Genomic DNA, 22,736 nt, shown 5'->3' with positions numbered 1-22,736 from the left:
CTGATAGAGGTAGAACAAGCTTCTCATAACCAAAATCAAAATGAGAATTGAAGGTTATCAGTTTCTTAATCTTGTTCTTGTGATTGCAGATTCTATTCCATCTTAAAACTGAGCCTAATAGTTACTTCAGTGCTGACTTCATAAAAATTTTATATGAAGAATGAACATAGTATTACAAAATAATTGGTTTCTCAAAAATATCAAGGATGAAAATGTGTTTTGTGTCGTCCCACTCTACTATATTCATCCTTTAGATATATACAAGGACAAGCATACATGTGTACAAATTGAGTTACGGTTATCTGATTTTGAACCCCATAGCTTCTAACAAAGCCTTCTTCTCATCTAACACTGCCACCAAGAATTGGTAATGCAGAGTGGATCAGATTTCCCAAATTGTCTCTCAATTTCAACACGCTATTCTTGAGGATCTTGCAACTCGTTTCGTCCAGAGAATCTTGGTCCTGCTGCAATGCATGCAACTGCCTCTCCAAATACCTTCTGATACTAGCTTCTGCGACATTAATAAAGCTGAGACAAGGATTCGTGTGCATAAATTTTGTAACCAAAAATCCTGCTAGGATCTGCTGATCAGCCTTCACAAGATCTGCTATAAAGGCTGGAAACAGTATTCTCATGAAAACAAATAGGAAATCATCTTCATGTTCCTTCCTTTTTCTTTCCTTCATCCTTGATAACTGAGCGTCCCGACACTGACGACAAATATTGCCTGCTAGGTAGGTCAGAAAAGAGAAAGTAGTTTCGTATGCGGATTTGGTCGATATAGTTGATATAGTCCCAGATGATAATATGAGAATGAACAATTCATGGTCTCTGCGCACTGTGTCTGCTATGGCTCCTTGTTTTAGCTTGTCTTCTACTACAGCCAAACATTGCAACTGCATTGCTTCATATGGCAGAAGAAGGGACAGCTTCAAAGCCACAACACAATCCATCTCGAGTAAAACCTCATTCAATGTCCTGGCACCATCTTCATCCAGCAATGTTCCATTAGATTTTGACAACGATTGGTCAATCAGTCTCAGCATATCTGTGGACTGTGATCGAGCAATAAATTTTTTGAAAATTTCCGCCCAGCACACATGTAAAGGATGGAGAGAAAACGAGTTTCCTGTTTTCTCTTTCTCAAGAGGTTCAAGAGATTCTACTTCCTGAAAGCTTTCCCATCCTTCATCCCATCCATCACTATCCCAGTCATTTCTTCCTTCAGATTTTTCTGCAGAAACTATCTCCTCCTTCCCGACTACAAAGAACCCTTCCCACTCTTCTAAAATGGCTAGCAACACGTCCAAATGAGCATCTGAACTGGAATCTTCGCACAACTTCAAAAAGCAAGAAACAGCTGTCTCCACAGTTGACAGATCATCGGGAGTGATTTCTATCCCAGGCGAGATGGCTGCCACAAGTTGGGTCGATTTAAGGGCAACTAAGGTACTTGTTAACTGACTATTACTATCTGTATGGTCTGGCAATCCATGATTGGAAATAGTCTCACTCTTTTTACATGTAGAGAGAAATTCATCCCATCCTTCCCATGGCAAAACCTTCGACTGTAGCTCTGTAGAGAAGCCCTTAATATTTCTATCCCTGATTATCTGCATAAGCTCTAGGACAAAAACCCGAACTTGACTTGATAGCTGAGAATTGTCAGAAAACTGGACCATTCTATCCCAAACTGACTGCCTGACCCTCAGCAAATCCTCCAGTTGACCTTCCATTTTACTCAACGACAACAGCAAATGATACAAGTTCTGATTTTCAGAGGATCCACTCGCCAAGTCTTCTAAAATTGGTTCCAACATACGTACATAAAGATGATGAAGACCCTGAGATTCAGAGTCTGCATATGACCTTGAACTGGTATTGAAGTTAGATATTGCCTCTGTGAAAACATCCGAAACCGCTCCGAACCCACAACCAGAAAATACCATGACTTTGCAAAAAATCAGAATCTCCGCGGAAAAATCGCCAATTAATCCATACTTAGCATAGCCAACAATGGTGCCCCAGCCCTGGCTTGGTGATACAGTGTCCTCCATCACCAGCCTCATAAGAACCTTCAAGCAACTTAATAAGCATTCGGGATGGAACCTAACTATTACAGAATTGTCAGTGGATGCAATTTCCTGCATGTCTTCAGCCAACCTGACCCAAAAGTTCAGCAAGATGATAAGGCAATCCTGCCATGTTGAGTTATCCAGAATACTCCAATTAGAACCAGAGACAGGTATAATGACAGTTAGGTACCGCTTCATGATATCTAGGGCATCCAAAGGTGCTAAAAGTCTTATGTATATTTGGGACAACTCATAGACATGCTCAAGTTGACCAATAAACTCCTGAAACTTTTCAGGGCTTCCAATATTTAACTCCATTCCACTCTCCAATGTCATAAACAAACTAAGAACGTAATGCTTGTACACATCCTGCCATACGATGAGATCTTCAGGCACTGAACTGCTAGATATACTGGCCAGTGTATCCACCATTTTTGCCAAGGCTTCCAAATTTAATTCATTGATGTGTGCATACACTTCATTGCGTAAAGATTGCAAATTTGGACCATCTAGTGTAACAACATTCTTGAAGTTCAGGTCCTTGATAAAGGAAACTCTTTTACATTCTTGCTCAAAGACTTCGTACAGGTGAGCTATATCAAGAGGTGACAAAATTGATGAACTTGAGTTTAAGGCTTGCAATGAGTATTTGGTTTCCTCTAGGTGCAAGTAGCAGTCGGACAGCAGGCCATACATTAAAGAAAGGCGCTGCTTGTTGTGCCCATCAATTGCAGGGTACACAACCAAGGAAACAGTTTTAATCATTTCCAAAGCACAATCAATTATCTCTCCTTTAATCTCCGAAATTTCAGCAATAATATCAACATCAGTCCAAACCTCAGAAACAAGAACGGCACTAACGTAACGAAGTAAAACCTGCAACCAAAGAAAAAGACAGTATAGTTATTATAACCCAAAAAAAAGAACAAAATCAACTTTTGCATAAATTTAAGGATGAAGGCAGACAGATCTGCATACCTCAGTGCGATTTAAGCCATACGTATCAGCTAAATTCAACACATCCTTTACAATATGCTTCTTTTCAAACTTTACTGATTCGGTCAGGGAAAAAACAGCATTCTCAATGTAACCAAAGTCACCAGACAAAAAGCGTGCAGTTTCAACCCCTGGAATAATCTGCTCCAACACTCTAGAATGTTCAGCTATGCGCTTTTTTTCTTCTAGTTTGAGTTTCCATTGCCTCCAAAAAGTTGACTGTACTTCATCAATCTTGTTGATCTCATCTGAATTCAAAAGGAAAAATGAAAAACATAAAACCATTGTTGCTGGAAAACGACAACACACTGCTTTTGACTAAGAAAGATATCAGAAGTAAATCACAAAGTTGACATATTGCATACCATAAGCTTATAAAGTAGAAAGGGGGCTTAATACATAAATAAACCCAATATTGAAAAGCCTAATAGCCCCCTGACTTTTTAAATAACCCACAGGACACCTAAAATTGTACAAACTGCTATTATGAACCTTAACAGCTGACCTGGAGAGATGCGTGTTTATCAACCAAGAGAGGAGCATGAAAAAAAGAAAAAAAAAAAAAAAAAAAACATTTCCAACCTTACCGACATTTATCTTCTTTCAAAACCGAACTTTCATTAAGAAATGCTCGCTCATGCAATTGATTTTCTGCCATTGCCAGTTGGCGAAGCAGAGTTGAGAATTCGGAAAAAGAATTAAGACCAAAATGGCATTTCTAGCTTTTTTATCTTTTGGAAAGAAAATTAATTTATGTATACTTTCTTGGGTAGAAAACAAGAATCACACAAAAACAAAATAGCAGACAAAAGCCTGGAAAATGCAAAAACCACACAAAAATCAACTTCGATTCTTTTGTGATAAAACTATTTTAATAGATAAAGCACAACGCAAAGGATTTACAATAAAAATCATTTACATGCTGCACTTCATCCTTTGAAGGAATACATGGATCAATAACAAGGAACACGAAACCGCAATAACAATCCTTCGACACCACCCATTGAATCTAAGTATCTAACCATGCACTCTTCATTATGAGATGATGTAATCCTTAAGGGATTGAGAACAGAGAAACAAAACGAAGCAAGCAAGAAGTTGCTCTATTTAGGAGCTGGGAACATGCACTGAATTAGAACTCCTTCACAACGGTCTTCCTTGGTCAAAATTTAAGTGATCTATATAATTAAGTTTACACATCAGCCAGTGAGCGTGTTACAAGTTTGTTCAGTCACCTTGAAATTGAGCAACCAGAAATGTTTAAATATCAAAATTTACATGTTAAGGTGTCTAATAGGTTGTTTTAAGAGTAGGAGGACCTCAGGATTTTTACGTGAAGTATAAGGTGTAATTTATATATTAAGCCTAAAAGGATTAAACCTTTCATGTAAATTTTTGTAAAGTAAAAGAGGATCAAAACAAGTTACCAGAACTAAGTGGCATATGCTTCTCTTCAAACTTTCGCAGTAGCAGCTCTCTTCTCTGATAAGGACCATTGCACTCGACTTCAAAATTATGTAATAAACTGTAAGTCATCCCCACATTCATTATGCTACAAATCTCTCGGTAATTCTTCCTTATCCTGAGTTGATCTTCTATTACTTCCACCCCACTAAAGGCATCCACAAGATTCAACAACACAGCGCATCCCATGATGTCCTCCTCTTCTGTTGCAGGTGGTTCTATTATCGATTTTGCCAAAGAGGCAATGACATTGTCTTTGGGACTAAAACCATTTCTCGCCAACCAGGAAATAATAGTCACAATAGCTTGCGTGCAAATGCTCACATATAATTTTCCAGGAATCACTTCAGAAGCATGTTTCTTATCATACTCCATTTTACTACTCAAGTCGAGCAACCATGGAAGTTGCGAAGCAGCAAAAGATAAAATCTTTCCGTTTTCTCTCAAAAATTTCTCAAAATCAGCTCCACTTGGAAGCGAGCTCTTTGCAACAGAAGAAAGGATCATTTTTACTTTACTTAAATAAGCTTCATTATCATGAGAGCTTGCTTCGTCAACCAATTTCCCGCTATCTTTTAGAGCAAGTTCCTGAATGCATTTGACTGGAAGTGACAAAGTTGAGGGTTCTTGAACTGGGAAATTAAGGGGACTCGTTCCTGTTAACGTCAATAAAGAGTCACACTGGCCCTGCATATCTAGATCCTTCCAAGCATGAAGAAGCTCACCAATAGATTCCTCATCACAGTGGCTCAAAGCAAAACCTAGCAACTCCTTTCGAGATTTTAAATCCATGTTCTCAAGAGCAGGACCCCTGGCAATTGCTGCACATAAATCCCAAACAAGACCGTGTCCTTTTTTAGCCAAAGCAAGGCAGAGATCAAATGCCAATTGCAGATCACCAGCTACAGCAGCTTCTCTAGCAATAGCTTCCTCAACAGCTGATATATCATCAAGAGAGTTCAATCCAAGAAGTTTAGCAACCTCAACAAGTTCATCAACCTGCAGATAAGCTCCAGGCTGACTGGTGATGGCCATTTTTACTATCTCCATGGGGTCCCGTATCTGCCTGAACTGCAAGGGAAGAAGAGTCACCCCAAGGCTTGGAAGCTTAACGGTGAGTGCGTCAATTGTATCAGCCTCTTCTTTCACATGTCTGCTGCTTGGAAATAAATTTAGGCATTCCTTTGCCTTCCATATCTGAAAAATGTTACAGAAACACGCTTAATACCCATATGATTGAATCAATTAATACTTTTAATTTCAATTCATCTAAAATGCAGAACCAAAAATAGCATTTTACTGCAGTAGAATCATTAAAAATTACAAGTTTTCCAGCTATTTGATTTCTTAAATGGCCCATCAGATGTCAAATTAAAACAAGGAGAAGCAGCAAGAAAGCAAACAAGTAAATATAGATTGAGAACATTTCACAGGATAACCAAACTTCAATTTTGCATTCATTACAATCTAACTTCAAAGTATGATTACAGGCCTACACCCGCTATTCACGAAGACAGACCCCTTAACAAAACAAAAAAAATAAGAGAAAAAGGTGAAAATTGATCCCACTTACAAAGGGTCTCAAGAACAATATAGAACTGAAAACAGTTACAAATGGGAACAAACTCTACATCAAAAGGTATACACCCAAAAAGGTTCAGTGCTCAGAAAAATCCTCAAAATACCTCATATTTCAAATGATAGGAAAGTCGGTTATTGGGTTCCACTTAAGTTATTTCCCTTTGTAAAAGAAGTAAAATTTGAATGTCAATGATCAGAAATTGAAGTTGTAAATCTTTTTTGTAATTCAGTATGTTCAGTGACTAATGCAACAATTTACCTGATACCTGAAAGCAATTAAAGAAGCTATTGTGCACTTGTCTTTAAGATAGCTATTGACTTATAAATGCACAACTTTGTTATACATTATACTGTGATTTCTATTTTTATATCATAGGCAAGTTCGTACTTGTGCATGTTGCATCAATGGTTCTTATCAGATGATGTGTATAATTTCTCATGTACATAAATATTTTATCAATATCTCATATGAAGTGTCAAGGCTATTTCAGTTTTATCCTCTAGAAAAATCTCAAATTTGGTGAGTGGGAACCCGAGTCCATAAAATACAGTCAACAACAAAAAAAAAATGCTATCATGGACTTTGGCAAAAGGTATAAATTGGGTCCAGTACTTGTCTAAATTGTTCGATTGGCCCCTATATTTTGATGTAGGCTCTTTTAGCCCATGCAGTTATATTTTTTATCCAATTCAGCTCCTCAATAACATCTCTATCAATCCCAACTTCATTTAATCGCTGGAGATACATGGAGGTCAATACTTATACAGTAGCAATATTCTACTATATGCTTCGATTTGTCATTCTTGTTATTTAACTCTTCCATCCTTTAATTACTCCAAGGAAGAGAAAATATAAAGGAGATAACAAGGATAGGGCTTTTAAATGGGAAAAGAAAGTTAGTGTTAAATAATTGAAGAGAATAGAAACACGTATAATGTTAATGAGAAATATAGAAACTACAAGTATATATAGGGGTACAAGATACAGTCCTAGTGAACTAGAACTAAAAGAGTTTAGGATAGAGAGTGTTATCCTAACCACAGTAGACTTCCTAATTAGAGATAAATACACAAAGATAAAATAACAAAAAACAGTATCGTAATAGAATTAGGATAGCAGTGAAATATTAACGTTGAATGCGTTAATATTATCGCTAACACGCCCCACAAGCCGATGCCGAGTATATCTACAACTTGGTCTTCAGAAGGAATAAACCGCACTGAGAGAAACCCCTTGACCACTTGCTCCCGAACAAAATGAATATCGAATTCAATGTGTTTAGTGCGGGCATGAAAAACTGGATTGATAGTGAGGTAGATGGCACCGACATTATATCACCATAGCTGAACTGGTTTGGGAACAGGAAACTGCAGCTCATGAAGGAGAGGCAGGATCCAGAGGAGTTCAGCCATAGCATTAGCCATAGCTTTATACTCACTTTCAGTGGAGGAGCGAGCAATGGTTGGCTGTTTACGAGTGTGCCATGACACCAAACTCTTGCCAAGATAAACACAAAAGGCACCAGTAGAACGACAATCATCCGGGCAGCCACCCCAATCGCTGTCAGAGAAACCATGGATATCGTGAATGGGAGAGGAGGAAAAAAAAAGATACCATAATCGTGCGAACCATGAAAAAAAAGATACCAATATTCTTCAGTAGGACCATGGAAAAACTGACCAAGCTTGTTCGCAGAGAAGGCTATATCAGGCCAAGTCAGAGTAAGGTATTGCAAGGCACCAACAATGCTACGATACTCATCCCCGAATTTGAGAGGCGTGCCTGTAGCCTTTGAGAGATTCGGAGTGGTAGCCATGGGGTGTTACAAGGCTTGCTATCAGTCATTTTGACACGATCAAGGATGTCGGAAGCATATTTAGCCTGGGACAAATGCACACCAAGTTTCGTGTATCAAATTTCTAACCCAAGAAAATATGTAGCTTTCCCCATATAAGGACTTTTGAAGAAGGCACACATGATATGGATTATCCATATCTCGGAACCCTTGGGGTTACTCCATGTAGATGGTTTCCGTAAAATTGCCATGAAGAAAGGCATTGGAAACATCCAATTGATTGATGAACCAATTATGGGAAGTGGCTAAGGCAAAAATAAGTCGAACCACCGGACTAAAGGTTCCTTTATAGTCGAGCCCGGATTGTTGAGTGAAGCCACAAGCCACCAGATGAGCCTTGTGTCAGTCAATGCTTCCATCTGCATGTTGTTTAGTACGAAATAACCATTGACAACTTATGATATTTCTATCTTTAGGTCATGGGACAAGTCCCCATGTCTCATTGTCAAGCAAAGCTTTGATTTCAATAGACATAGCTTGACATCATGCTGGAGTTTTATTGGCTTTAGTGAAGCCAGCAACAGTAGCTGCAAGGGCCAAATACCGTGCACGGGAATTGACCATCGAGGTGCGAAATTGCATAGGGTGATTGTGGGTAGCAGAGATAGGCAATGAGGGAGCAGACAAAGTGGCCTCAGTCGAAGCAGGGGTAGTGGACACTGAGCTGGTAGAATGTGGAAGGGAAACATCAGCCACATCCACTGCAGTTGCAGAAGTGTTTTCTAGCTCCGGGACAATTTGGGGCAGCAGTGGACACCGAATCACACCCTTGTTGAACCATCAGGAGGAGTAGAGACAGTGGGAGGCAAAGCAGGCGACTGCACAATTGTGTCAACAACCCAAAGCAGGCGAGAGCACAATTGTGTCAATGGGTTGTTGAGGCCGCAGACAAGAAGTACGAGAATAAACGCGAAGGCCAGGTGATTGGTGGACAGCCTCGTTATCATGCGTAGACCCGCAAATATAGTGGCTGCCCAAATATCAGATTTTGTGAAATTCTTGGACAAGCAGTCCAAGAGTACACATGCAGACCAGGAGGAGCGCTAGACCGAGACACCGGACTAGCAATATAAGAGGAAGAACGCACACTAGAGCCGTGGGAGTGTTGAGGCAGTGAATTTGTGGTCTAAGGAGTCAAATGTATGCCAAGATTTGGAAGAAGAAAGGGAGAAGAAGAAAGAATACGTGAAGAGGTTGTACATGTGTACGGACCAAGTAAGGATGGAAACTGCACTTCAACACAACCCGAAGGAGAGCTATTCAACGCAGTGGCATAGGGGGCGCGATGCTGCAGTCCTAGCCAGAAACAAAACTTCTCCGAATTCCACGTGTTTGCATTTATACACTCGTCCCGAGGAAAAGTCGAGACAAAGATGACCACTATGATTAGAAGTCTCCAAGAAAGATGCAAGGTTTGTACCGAAATTCAAACTTGTGTTTGTTGTAGGGTCGAAGCAAAGGAAAAAATCTCACAACCAAAAATACAAAGCTTTTTGAAATCCGAATTAACTTTGAATGCCCGGCTAGAAGGCGAGACATTTTGTAGACTATGTGGGCAAAAAGTTTATCCATTTGAGACTATGGTGAACCGCATAATTCCAGAATTTGAGAGGTAAGGAAGCATGAGCAAGCACACTTAAAACAATGTTAACAATGTCTGACTTTTTCATTCAGAAATTCCATTTTGCTCGTGAGTGTGAGGGCAAGCCAATTTGTGTCTAATGCTATTTTAGCAAAGAAAGCTTAATTTTTGAAATTCGCCCCCAAAATCCGAATGAATTTTTTTTACCTTGGCATCAAATTGACGAGCAACCATGGCATAAAAGTTGAGAAACACAGATTGAACATCACTTTTATTTCTTAAACAATAAATCCAAGTAAATCGACTAAATTTATCCACAAAAATAATAAAGTAACAATGAGATAAATGAGATAAAATAGGGGTTGGGCTCCAGACATCCGAATGCAAAGTTTCAAATAAATAACTAATGGAACAAGAAATAGACTTCAAATTGAATCTAGATAATTTCCCCATTGGGCAAGAGGAGCACACCATAGATCACTTGGAAGAGGGTAGTCAATTCTGTTGAACCGTAGCATTCACAGTTGGAGGATGACAATGGCATAAGACGAGCATGCCACTGGTCCAATGAAACCTTTTTCTCCAACAAGGGCATGTTTTAGTGCAAGAGGCAAGAGGCATGATGTTGAATTCACCTTTACTCGGTCCGCGCAAGAGGATTTTCCTTGATAAGAAAATAGGAAGTCCAAAATTCAAAATAACATGAGTTATCTTTTGTGAATTTTTTAAGAAATAAAATCCATTTAGTGAGCTTGGGAATGAGTAATATATCTTTAAGCTGAAAGTTACGTAACAAAGAGTTAACCAAGTGTGAGATAGGCAAACCTTGACCATTACTAAGATAACAGTCCATTCTCATTTGTCATGTGATGCGATGCCCTAGTGTAAAGATACCAAGGCTGAGTGGAGCATGTGTATTGTCGTCGAATGCATGGTATCTCGGGAAGGCATTGTTCAACGAAAAATTGGCTTAAGGACGAGGTTGATTACAATTGAAGCGACGACCCCCACGGTTTGTTCGTTTCAAGCATTTGTTAGCCCATTAACTGGCATCACCACACATATAGAAGAAGCCCCTCTTCTCGATGTTCTTAGCATCGGCCTTGATTGTGGCTTCCTCAAACTTAGCGACAAGATTAGCCATGGGTAAAGTCTAAGAGCTCTTCAGAAGAATTCCTTGTTGAACCGATTGGTCATGTAGCTTATAGTAATCAACCGGAGCCCCACGTTTAACATTGAGAACAGTGATGATGTTGTGGTATTCCAAGCTCATGTTCTTGCACAAAAGAAATAAGTGTGCCTGCAACAGCCAGCTCATCAGCAATCGCTTCTGAAGATATTCAGCCACAAGTTGATCATTCCTCTTGAGCTCAAAGAGTTCCAAAGTCAATTGCAGTTGTCTATTTTTAAAAATTGTACCATAGGTACACTCAAGAGCATACCAGATTGTCCGGGGGATTGTCCAAGTTGGTGATAACAGGAAAAACTTCCTCGGTCAGGGAGGATATAATTCATGCTTTGACCCGACGATCGTTTTGCTCACACGTACGAAAGGTAAGATTAAGGTTGAAATCGCCAGGGACATTAGGATTGGCTTGCGAATACGTGGTACATGTTGGGGAAGTGGTGGTATTGCCCCTGTAATGTCTTCATCAGAATATTACATTGCTTCAAGAACGGCAATAATATTAGTTCGTCAGGATTTGTAGTTTCAAGGTATTTGATGGAGATGGTGAGGTTACTTGTAACAGAAGTAAAAAAGAAGTCGGGATTGAATCAGTGTAAGTTGAATGGGACAGATTTGGTGGAATGGATGTATTTGGAAGTGGGTTGAAGTGTGGTTGTCCCGAAGTGACATGGGCAGAGACAGTGTTGGTAAAAGGAGGAAAGGGTAGGATTGGACAGGTCAGGGACAAAGGGTGGCTGCAGTGGGTCAGTGAAAGGGGAAGTAGAGGTAAAGGGCAGTTGCGTATTCATAATCACCGCAGAGTGAGATTGTTATTCGGGATTAGATGCAGGTGCAAGAGGAGTCCGCACCGAGGACCTATTCCAAGAACTGAACTGGTATGACTCAGTCACTACGGTGGTCGGAATTGAACGAGGGAGGGAAGAGTGGCGAATTTGAGTGGGACGGCAAAGAGGAGGCCGGGTCGGTTAGTAGGGTAAATTATTAATAGTTAAATGTTAAATAATTGAAGAGAATTGAAACAGGTATATTAATTAAATGTCTCTTAATGAGCAATACGAGAAATTACAAGTATATACATAGTACAAGAGAAAGTCCTAGTGAAACTAGAAGTAAAAGAGTGTAGGGTAGAGAGTGTTATCCTAAACAGAGTAGAGTTCCTAATTAGGAATAAATACACAAAGATAAAAACAACAACAAAAAAAAAAAGTATCCTAATAGAATTACCACATTACTAGTTACCGCCCCCTATTGGACAATTTTGCTCTTTTCATATGTTGCTTTCAAAAAACTTTGAATGGTTTCTCTTCCGATCAAAACTGAAATTCTGAAAATAATTGATGAGTTACAACCCGAAAACCCCGGAAATGGATGATTACGAGCCGGAGAAATTGGACGAGGTACATTTTTCGTGAAAATAAAAAACACCTGGCCAGTGGCTAGGCGGTCACGGAGACCGCCTAGGGCATTTTTCGTAACATGACCATTTTCCGTGACTAAATGGTTTTTGAAAGAAAAATATGAAAAGGGCAAAATTGTCCAATAGGGGGCGGTAACTAGTAATTTGGGGGGCGTAAATACCAACACCTAGAATTAGGATAGCAGCAAAACATTAACGATGTATGTGTTAATATTATCACTAACAGTTAGGGTTTCTGATGAAGAGATTCTTTAGTTTATCTGCTCATTTAGGCCCAATTATAGAAAAAGGATATATTTATCTCAAACAAAAAAAAAATAAAATAAAAAAGCCAATGTAACATGATCGGGTCACAAAATCATAATACTTAATGCATTTTAGATTAAAATAAGAACAGTTTGTACATCCATATTGCACACTATATAAAAACGTCCAAACAAGGTAAGGCAATATATGAGCTAGAAGAATAATTGCTTTTATGATATTTACACACATAGTATTTATGTATAACCATATTACCATTTAAACTATAAGTTAGTTGTAGTAATTACTTTTAACCATACCTAAAATTTGTTGATATATCCTATAACCTCATAATAACAATCCTAGCACTAATCATATTTTATTGTTCTATCTTCTTAAAAGAAGAGTTCTTAATTTATGTGGTATTCATAATTCTCATCTTTTAAATGATTGTCTTATGTAGATATTAGAGATTACATCTATTAAATCATAAAATCATACAGCAACGAAAACCAAGCAATTACATTTTAAAGTTTTCAACCGGCAATTGTAACCTACTATTTAGAGCATTTTGTATTTGTATTTCCAGGTATATTGCATTGATATTGGACTGTTTCAAAACATATACTGTAATCTACTAATAAAGTTCGGATTTAAATTAATGCATGCAGGTGCTTATAAGTTATAATAGGTTTTAAGCTAGTAATTATTACCGATCCACTAATTCTAATTAAAATACTTCTAAAGTTCTAAAAAGATATTAAATTGTAATAAAAATATCAGTTGTTATCTTGATTACAGTATATACATATGAATTTAAAGTATACATTGCACATAAATTACAGTTACTAAAATGAAATGTAAACCATGTGCAATGTATGTGACCAGAAAACTATATATCAGGAAATATTCCAAGTGTTGATGAAAATGAATATTTCTTCCAGAGACCATTCATGAAAGCCATTATAATTTATTCAATACATAACGGTACTGGTACTCTTGAATAATATTGACTTTATGCTGTTTTAGACAACATTGTTTCAATAAAAAGAACACGCTTTATGGTTTTTCATTGAGTATAGGTGACAAATCACCAAATCATTTCAATTGGCTGCAGTAGGATATGATGCTAAAACTGGCAGTCTTTGCAGTTTTTTTCAGGCATCAAATGACATGGATATTGTAGACTATAATAGAAAAAAATACATAGCTTTTATATTTCCTTTTAGCTAGCAATCAAGCACAAAAAAGATTAGATTAATTATACGTGCATGTAACAAATAATTTCAGAAAATAAGAAAAATTGGAGGAGAACACACTGAAAAGAATATAGTAATAATTCAAAACTGAAACTGCATCTTCTTCTACTATGGATAAACTAAAAGAATTATTGTGAATACAACAAAGCAACATTTTGTCTTGGAAAAATGTAAGAAGATGCATAGACATATCAAGCCTATCATACAAGTCAAAAGAAGTAGTCTTCCACACTTTAACCAAGTGATCAAGGGTTTGATTCCTGGCAACCCCATTTGTTGATTTAATTTCAACATATGGTAAGATGGGTCTGGTTGTTCACGCTGCCCAGTTGGCATTTGTGTGCAGGAGTATGTCAGATATTAATATGAATTGGGCCTTTAACTATCAGCTTAAGCTTTTAGTTAAATTGGTTCCATGACAAGTAGTATCTATCTTCCTTTCTAACATATAATAGGACATGGTAAAATCGTTTTACTGTTTAACAATATATCATGACGATAATAAAGTGCACTAGAAACCTATGAAGCACGGAAACATCGTGGAAGTAGCATTTCTACGTTTCCAAAAGATGTGGGAAACAGAAACACCCGGAAACGGAAACAAACCGTTTCCGGGCACGTTTCTGTAAATAAAGAAAATATGGTACGTGTTTCCAAAATCTGAAAGAGATTCACTGTCTAAACTCAAGCGGTTCATACTGAAATCGATCTCCAGACTTTCTTCTTCTGAGTTGTGCGATTTTTTCTTCTTTTATCTGGTCTGGGTTGTTAGTCTGGTCTGGGTTTTCTTCTTCTTCAAGTGGCGATTGCAATTGCGATTGCTTCTTCTTCGACAGGTTTTGGAAATCACAATACCAGTTTGATATCAAGTTCTTCGTAGTTGGTAATTTGTTCTCTGTTTTTTTTCTGTGCCTTCTTGAATGGTGTGATGGAGAGAGGCTTCTGGAATCGGTTGGTTGGACTTGGACAATATTGTTTATTATTTAAGTAGTGCTATTTCTTTTTTTTACTGTTTAGGTAGAGACTTTAATTTTACACATTTTGATATTTATTAATTAATTGGTACTTGATATTAGTAACGTGTTTATTTTATTAAATTGGTAGTTTTTTAATTAATTTGTTTTCATTTTACCAATAATTAGTTCATGTATTTATAATTTATGATTATTTTTATATTTATTATATTTTTAATATTTATAAATATGCCCCTATATTTTTAATATTTACACGTTTCCCCCACGTTTCCGTTTCCTAAGTTTTTTAGAAATCGTGTTTCCCGTTTCTGTTTCTGTTTTTGTTTCCGTTTCCATGCATCATAGCTAGAAACTGATCACTCTCTTAATAGAATTCACAGGATCTCCATCAGAAGAAACACATAAAGGTAAGTTTTTAACCTCAAAATGCATCTCTTAGCATCTCAGATAAATAAAAACATTTCCTCTAGTCCATAATATATGTGTCAAGGCATGGCACGTGCTCATGTGCTGCAATGGATGAAGTGCACTGGTGGAATAACTGAAAGATCTTATTAAGTTTATAGATTATCTCAAGCCATGAAAATACTTGTAAATAACTACTCTAAAACCCAACCCCACAACAGAAAAGGAAAAAAAAACAAAACAAAACAAAACAAATAAGACCAAATGGTAAGAACCAGATCAATTTCAAAAACAAATTTCAAGAAGCATAGTAGGTAAAGAAAGAGATTAACATCTCATATAATTAGCAGATATCAATATTGTAAACCATAATAGAACATAAAATTAATATCTACTTACTTCTGAGCATGACAGACTAGAAGCTGAGAAAAAAAATTCCCTTGCAGCTTGAATGACAAGATTTTCTGCTTTCTCTGATGACAAGACCACTGAACTTGTACCTTTTAAATAATTTCTTGCAAGAGAGAATCTCCCCGCTTTTAGTAGTCCTCTGCAGAATTCTGTTAACATATACTCAGGATCAAGGAAAGGAAAAGCCTTCTCCCGCAAATTTTGCATATCACGCCACATGGTTGCCCAGTCATTATCTGATCTACCAGGTTGACGTCGAACAAACTTTGAAAGCATAAGGCGAAGAATCTGTTTTACACCTTTTTCATCTGCATGAGCCTCAAGGAAGAAACTCATTGGTTTTGGGACCTGAGTAATAAAAGTAGCATTGCCATCAAATCATGAAACAAAATGGAAATGTCTATTAGTGTTTCAATAGTTGAATCTCATACAAAGGCTCGATATGTGACAGAGCACAAAAAGAGTCAATTAATCGAGCACCACTATGTCCTGAAGAAAAATTAATTAAACAATGCACTACACTGGGAATATTCCCCAAACCGATTGCAAGATCAGTGCATCCATTATATCACACCAAGAGATATCACCAACTCTCACAATTATCAGTAATGGATGGAAGAAAACACAAACCTGATAAAATGTCAACAGCATTCCAGCTTCAATATGTCCTTCAGCGAGTTTAAGTCTTTCCTCAAGGTCATTGGTATATATTTCAGAATCTGCAATGCAAAAAAAATTCCTCTAACGCCCAATTATGAAGAGTTCAGCTTCAAACTTAACGTAACAATACAATCAAATAGACAAGCATAAAATATCTACATATATTCCAGTCTACTGCAGCACTCTGGATTCAATTGAAGGAAATCCACATCCACAGTCAGAAAACACATATTTATTGAAATAAGGATAATGATAGCAATCATTGCTTCGAAGTGGCTTTTTCAGACAAATTAGATTAAAAATCAAATGTTCAAATACAACGCTATACCACAAAGACAAAGACATCCACAAGATGGAACAACTCTTCTCCTATATGTTAGCTATGTACTCGTCCTATATGGTACGTATAGAATAATACATGTATCATATATTCATAGTTGTTAAAAAGGTGCGCCTTACGCAAGGCTCAAGGAAGTGAGCCTTAATTGCCCTAGGCGAGGCGCAGTCTAAACCTAATCAAGGCGCGCCTTAGTAACATTTAGTGTTTTGGTTAGGGTTTTTTACCGGTTGGTTAGTCTCAACAACTGATCTAATATAAGTGAACTTAATTTTAACCCTTGATCTAATACAAGTAAAAGTGTAAAACAAAACAAGAATATTAAGAGGAAACTGGAGATGAAAATGATAGTGGAGACTTTGGAGAGGACAATATCAACCTTGAGGAGGATCTTGATGATGATGATTAGTTTTTTTTAGTTCTTTTTCATTGACATTGAATGCTTATTAGTTTAGCATTAGTTAGGTACTTAAGTTAAGTATGTCTCTATGAACTTAACTTGGTGCTTTTGACATTTAATATTATGTTTTTATGTGGTTTTGTCTTGTTTGTGTGGCTACGTGTATGTTTTGGTTCATCATGACTTATGCTTTAACTAGTAATAGAGTATTAGTGATATTAGTATCAAATATTTATACGTAGATTTTGTATATATATTTTTATTATTTTGGCGCCTAGGCTCCAGGACCCTTAACACCTCAGTGCACCTTTAACAACTATGCATATATTCCTTTTAACCTATATAAACTCTGACCGTGTCTTTTACATCGGCAGAACCAATCTCTCCAGAAGTTGGTTGCACTATTCAGAATCTATTAACAGCTTAATCTCTTCCCTGTGCGATTGAGTGCTTACTCAGATGAGAATATCATATAAATCAAATAAACACAGTACAAAGCATACCTTGCTTCTGCGGAAGCTTTGATAATATGGCGGCCAATGTGCTCCATCTATCCGTAAGTGTACAGATATATACACATTGCAAACCACAATCCACAGCTTCAATCTCATCCTTGAAGAAACCTTTACTTTGCAACTCCCTGCATCCTTCATCGATAACCATCAAGCATATGTCTAGTTTATTCTCCAAAGCAATCTCCTTAAGCCATCTCACAAGAAATGACTCCTTGTGGTCTAAAGAAATATGACTATTGCTAACTTGATCTTGAGGAATAGAGTACAAGTTAGAAAACCTATTTTTCATAAAAGGAATTGCCATATCATGCAACTTTTTTACCACGATTTCCTCATTGACTTCCTTGAGCATCATTCTGAATTTCTGATAATCAGATAACCGTTCCCATTCCACAAGGCTAATACTAATGCATATATCACCATAACTCTCATCACAGTAAATAAGCCGGTGTAAGTATGAAATATCTTTGTGAAACTGTTGTAATTCAAAGATGCCTTTTTGACAAGCCAAGTCAACCAGGATGAGGCAGTTTTCCAGTTGGCCACTGTAGCAATCAATATTTCTAGCTCTATTCATATACCAAATGCTAAGTTCGTTAGTTGATGGCCAAATATAGCCTGGGTACCTTTTAACTATGGGCTCTGTTCTGATCTGAATGTTAAACTCATAATTTTCAGGTAATCTGTTGATAAAGCTTAACGTCTCCTCACATTCAACCCAATCTTCTTCCCTAAGATTAACACCAATAGGAGGGGACCTCCCAGGAAGAAGCTGTGAATATGTTTGAACAGGAATAGTTTCGGGAATAGCAGACAATACTTGCAACATTGAAGGGGAAAGTGAATAAGGATGGCGTTTGAAGAGAAGGTTCAGAGCACCAATTTTTCCACTCTCAGCAAGAGATACAGCAGCTTCACTTAAAGGCAAAACACGGAATTTTCCATACTCCTGCATGGAAAACCTGCAGAATACTATGTCATTAAGCTGTCAGTTGGTGGAAACTTTCAGGGCAATGGATGCATATAATAAATAGAAAAAAATTGATCACTGATTTGTAGATATTCATTTCTTTCAATAGTTTTCTGTTTTGAATCAATGACAATCAACAAATGAAAGCATGCATATATAAATAAGCTACATCACTTATGGGGAAAAAGTAAGCCCTCACTTCAATTCTCAGGAAAAAAACTACCACGAGAACTAATAAAAATGAAATCACAGTGATTTGCAGGCATTACTATCCTTTTCTTCTATCCATCAATTTACAGTAGGTCAGATAGACAGAGTAAGCAAGCTTGAATGCCATTGATTTTTGTGTTTTCATTTTAGGTTTTCCTTTCTCTAGTTATGATCTCTCTTTCTCTTCTGTGCTCCATTAAAAGCATTTTTTGTTCACCTTAACATTCTTTCGCCAAAAGAAGACAGAAAGAAAATTTCCAGCTAAAATTTGAATCTGGTATAAAAGTTTATACAGTAGAAAGCATATTCCAAAAATCTCTGTTATAATTATTGCTGTGAGCATCTAGAGAGTATGATACCTGCCCATGTTTATTCCAAGATATGTCTCCAGCCGGTCTCTAAATTGCAATAGTTGAAGCCTAGCCAAGCGAAAATCCCAAATTTGGCTCCTCTGGTAATCCTCTAATCCTGAAAATCGGTACTGATCAGTTTCATGCAACCCATATGCAAGTAATGCTCTCATAGCATCTTCTGTTGGTCCAACTTTATTAATGCATTCAGTAAGTACAAAACCAGAATCCTTAATGTTGGATAAAAACATGTTTATTTCATTTATTCCTTGGCAAGACCGCAACCACTGTGATTTGAAAACTTCATCTCTATCCAAGCCATGTCGACTAGCAAAATCAAATGCCTCCTGATATTTATGATTGCTGATTAAAATATTGTACATTTCAGAAATTGATCTTTGTGAAATTGATATCAATCTCCACCGCAGGCTGGAAGAGTCAAACTGATCACTTGCATCTTCAATTATTTCCTCTATATGATGTGAGCCTCTTGATTCTTCACTTGGATTAGATGAAATTTCCCTCTCTTCTGATGATTTGCTTTCTAAAAGAAATAAGTGTCCCTGAAGCTGTCGAACTCTATCTAAAATAGGCATCGAAAATATGGAATCATTTTCTTTAATTTTAGAGCCAGTAAGGATATTCAACATAATCATAATTCCACCCCTCCTTACAAGAGTCACAATATGATCAGACCACCAACTAAAATCCACATTATCACTTAAAAGTTCTTTGTTTATGTTTGCTAAGTCATTGATCGTCCGTGAGCCTAATCTCTCTCCAATGGAAAAGCTTGAAAGTGAACTATGTACTTTATCCAGCTGAAGAATGTGCAGGTATCCTGCTACATCTAAAGTAGCAACGAAGTTGCCTTGTGGTGACATTAGCACCTTTGGATATGCTACTTGACCAGCATCATTCTTTGGTTTGTAGTATAACCCTTCAAATTGCACAGAGGACAGTGGCTCTAGATCCACATTATGAGATACACGCCAAAGCAAAAGATCACATGAACCTGCAAGCAAATGAATAAATCATCAGCACAGAACAAGAAGAAAATAATATAAAAAAAAAAATCCCATCTATCTAATGGTGCTTAAAATATAATAACAATCAAATTTAAAATATATATATATATATATATCAGAATCAAGCATGGATAAGTCAAGTAGGACCCAGTTGTCAAGTTTAGATCTTCAAAGGTCGCAAACTAAGCATATGTCAAATAACAAGGGATAATTAAAAAGGGCGGCCCGGTCGCACTACGCATATGTCAAATAACAAGGGATAATTAAAAAGAAAAGAAAAAAAAAAGTACTCCACAACTACAACATGGTTTCAAAAGCAAGGCAAATATATAGTCAACATATCGATAGCAGCTATCCACAAAATCAAGATCAAAATTATGCCACAGAATCATGTAACTAATCACAAAAAGATCTTTAATCCAAACTTCACTTGAATCGTAAAAGGAAAGTAAGGGTACTTAGCAATACCTCGACTCGAATTGGAGAGTAATGAGGTGCCAACAGAACTACCAACAATGAGAAGCAAAGAATGTTCCGCATCATAGTCAAAGCAGTAAATGTCCTTAGGGAATGGTCTCTGTATGGTTAACCCACTTTTTGATATGTGCCTGGAGGAAATAGAGTCAGTTGGCTGTTGGCTGTTTTCAATTTGATGAAGAAATCCATCTGCTGTAAGAATGATGAAGCTGCACCAGTAAATCTTCCCAAATTTAATAATACAGCCAAATTCTGCAACTCCACGAGGCACATGCAAATTTGCACATACGCATTCTAAAAGACAAATTGCTTAAAGAATCTGCTTGCAAATGATATTAAACACAATAGATAGATCAAGACCCCTGACCAACAAGAGAGTAGAAGAGAACACTTACAAACAAGATCCATGGGCATCAGTATTGTCCTGTGGGATCATGCCTATAATTGGAAAAGTTGTTTTTAAATCTCTCTTAGTTATTCTCATAACCTCTTCACCATTTACTTTGATAAAGTAAAGTGTATCAGTGTCGTCAACAATTCCAAGAATATCATGAGATTCTGACCAAACCCCATAAGTAAATAAATGAAGGCTGCTACCTGGATCATTGAAAGAAGTTGGAAACAATTTCAATTTGAAAACGGAACCTATTGCAGAATGAACTTAAAATCAGCATATTTTTCTTCTAGATTCCAAAGCATTAATATCAGTTTATTGTACTTCTGCTAAAACCCTCTACATTTACTAATTATTCAGTTTGCAGGCACAATAATGGGCTATACGACATTTATGAAATAATAATCTTATAAAATCTTTCGTGCATTCAACCCTCCTTTTTTCTCATTTAGCATTATTCTGCTATTCTGGCATCACCAAATTATGGGAGAGATGTACAGATTGACATTTAGCGTACTCTGATAGAGGTAGAACAAGCTTCTCATAACCAAAATCAAAATGAGAATTGAAGGTTATCAGTTTCTTAATCTTGTTCTTGTGATTGCAGATTCTATTCCATCTTAAAACTGAGCCTAATAGTTACTTCAGTGCTGACTTCATAAAAATTTTATATGAAGAATGAACATAGTATTACAAAATAATTGGTTTCTCAAAAATATCAAGGATGAAAATCAAAATTTTCTGCTACCTAATACATGTAACCCAACATTGATAGCAATGAGTAGTAAATCTTACTAGTAAAAATGCCACACGGCTCCTGGTAGTCATCCTCCTGCTGCAAAATTGTAATCCGACTCCCAGTAGCAACAGCCACCCTTTCACCCCTTGGAGAGATAACCAAGAGAACAGGTTTCTTAACTTTTGACGGATTCCTGTAACCCCTCCATTTCTCCTTAAGTTGACTTATGCCTTTAAAGTCATATTAGGAGGGAGGGGAAGTCCCACGATCAGTAGACTAATAGAATAGCAAAGCATAGACATAAAAAAATAGATGTTTTAAGGGTCAAATTATGCAAGTATAGCCAATAAATAAGCTTCGGTTTCAGAGCATTCAATCTCCACTGTGTGGAGATTAGGAATTGCAACTGCATTCAATAATCAAAATTGGCTATTCATGTGAACAACATTAAGAAGAAATCATGCAATGATAATTCCTAAAAGAAAACAAAACAAAACAATTCAGAAAAAATATATATATTAGAAAGTTGAAGGAACCTGGAGCTGAGAAGACCGATGATAAAACCCCTCTACCACCTTCATATCTCTAAATTCCGTTCAAGGAAAAGAAAGAGGCAAGTATTAAAATGAAGAAGAATAAATATATTCGAATTAATAAGAGAGAAAGCGAAGCAAAGACAGATCTGAGATAGACCTTAGATGATTGAGGAGGGTAGTTGGAAGTGTAAGGGCCGGAGGCGTGAAGCCGAGTCTCGAAAAACACTTCTCCTCCGGTATCTTCCTCCATTGCCGATGTTAGAAACTTGTTTCTCAATTTACGCAGGGATGAAGATGGCGGAGATGGTTCATGTCTCGAGCCGACAGTTAACTGAGAGTTAACCAAGACTACTATAGGAATTGAAATGACTCGACTAAGCCCTTTGAGATTGATGGAAGTTTGGGGTCAGCTAAACCGAACCAAAACCCGGGAAAAAAAAAAAAAAGAAAAAAAACAAATCTAAACAACCAAATCAAACCGAATAATTCGATTTGGTTTGGTTTTTATTATATATAATCAACACTAACCTATTTCATTCTCTATTATGGGGGTTTGGTTCGCATAGGGATAACGGAATAGAATCAAAAAACGGAAACAATGAGAAAGGAATGGAATGACAGTGAATTCCATTCTCTATTTGTTTCAGTTCCACAAAGGAAATGAT

The 22,736-nt window shown here is 37.0% G+C and overlaps 1 protein-coding gene across 2 annotated transcripts; it reads right to left on the bottom strand.

Annotated features, from left to right (window-relative positions):
- Window positions 1-133: 133 nt before the first annotated feature.
- LOC136218660 (MAG2-interacting protein 2) lies at window positions 134-22,430 on the bottom strand. 2 transcript variants are annotated; one of them, XM_066005691.1, is made up of 12 exons: window positions 22,229-22,430; window positions 22,072-22,120; window positions 21,592-21,765; window positions 20,798-21,047; window positions 20,394-20,611; window positions 18,907-19,912; window positions 17,356-18,329; window positions 16,086-16,174; window positions 15,444-15,803; window positions 4,502-5,735; window positions 3,057-3,322; window positions 134-2,954 (listed from the first exon to the last, which is right to left on the bottom strand). In XM_066005691.1, exons 1-12 carry the CDS (start codon window positions 22,319-22,321, stop codon window positions 342-344), a joined length of 7,326 nt encoding a protein of 2,441 aa, XP_065861763.1. In that variant the 5' UTR covers window positions 22,322-22,430; the 3' UTR covers window positions 134-341. The 2 variants fall into 2 exon arrangements, with proteins under 2 accessions (XP_065861763.1, XP_065861764.1); XM_066005692.1 differs by having other exon boundaries at window positions 20,798-20,999.
- Between the last annotated feature and the right edge of the window lie 306 nt (window positions 22,431-22,736).

This window comes from Euphorbia lathyris, chromosome 2 (genome assembly GCF_963576675.1).
Source record: "Euphorbia lathyris chromosome 2, ddEupLath1.1, whole genome shotgun sequence".
NCBI classification, from domain to species: Eukaryota; Viridiplantae; Streptophyta; class Magnoliopsida; order Malpighiales; family Euphorbiaceae; genus Euphorbia; species Euphorbia lathyris.
Note: the sequence above shows the minus strand (reverse complement) of the source record. Positions and strands in the feature narration are given on the sequence as shown.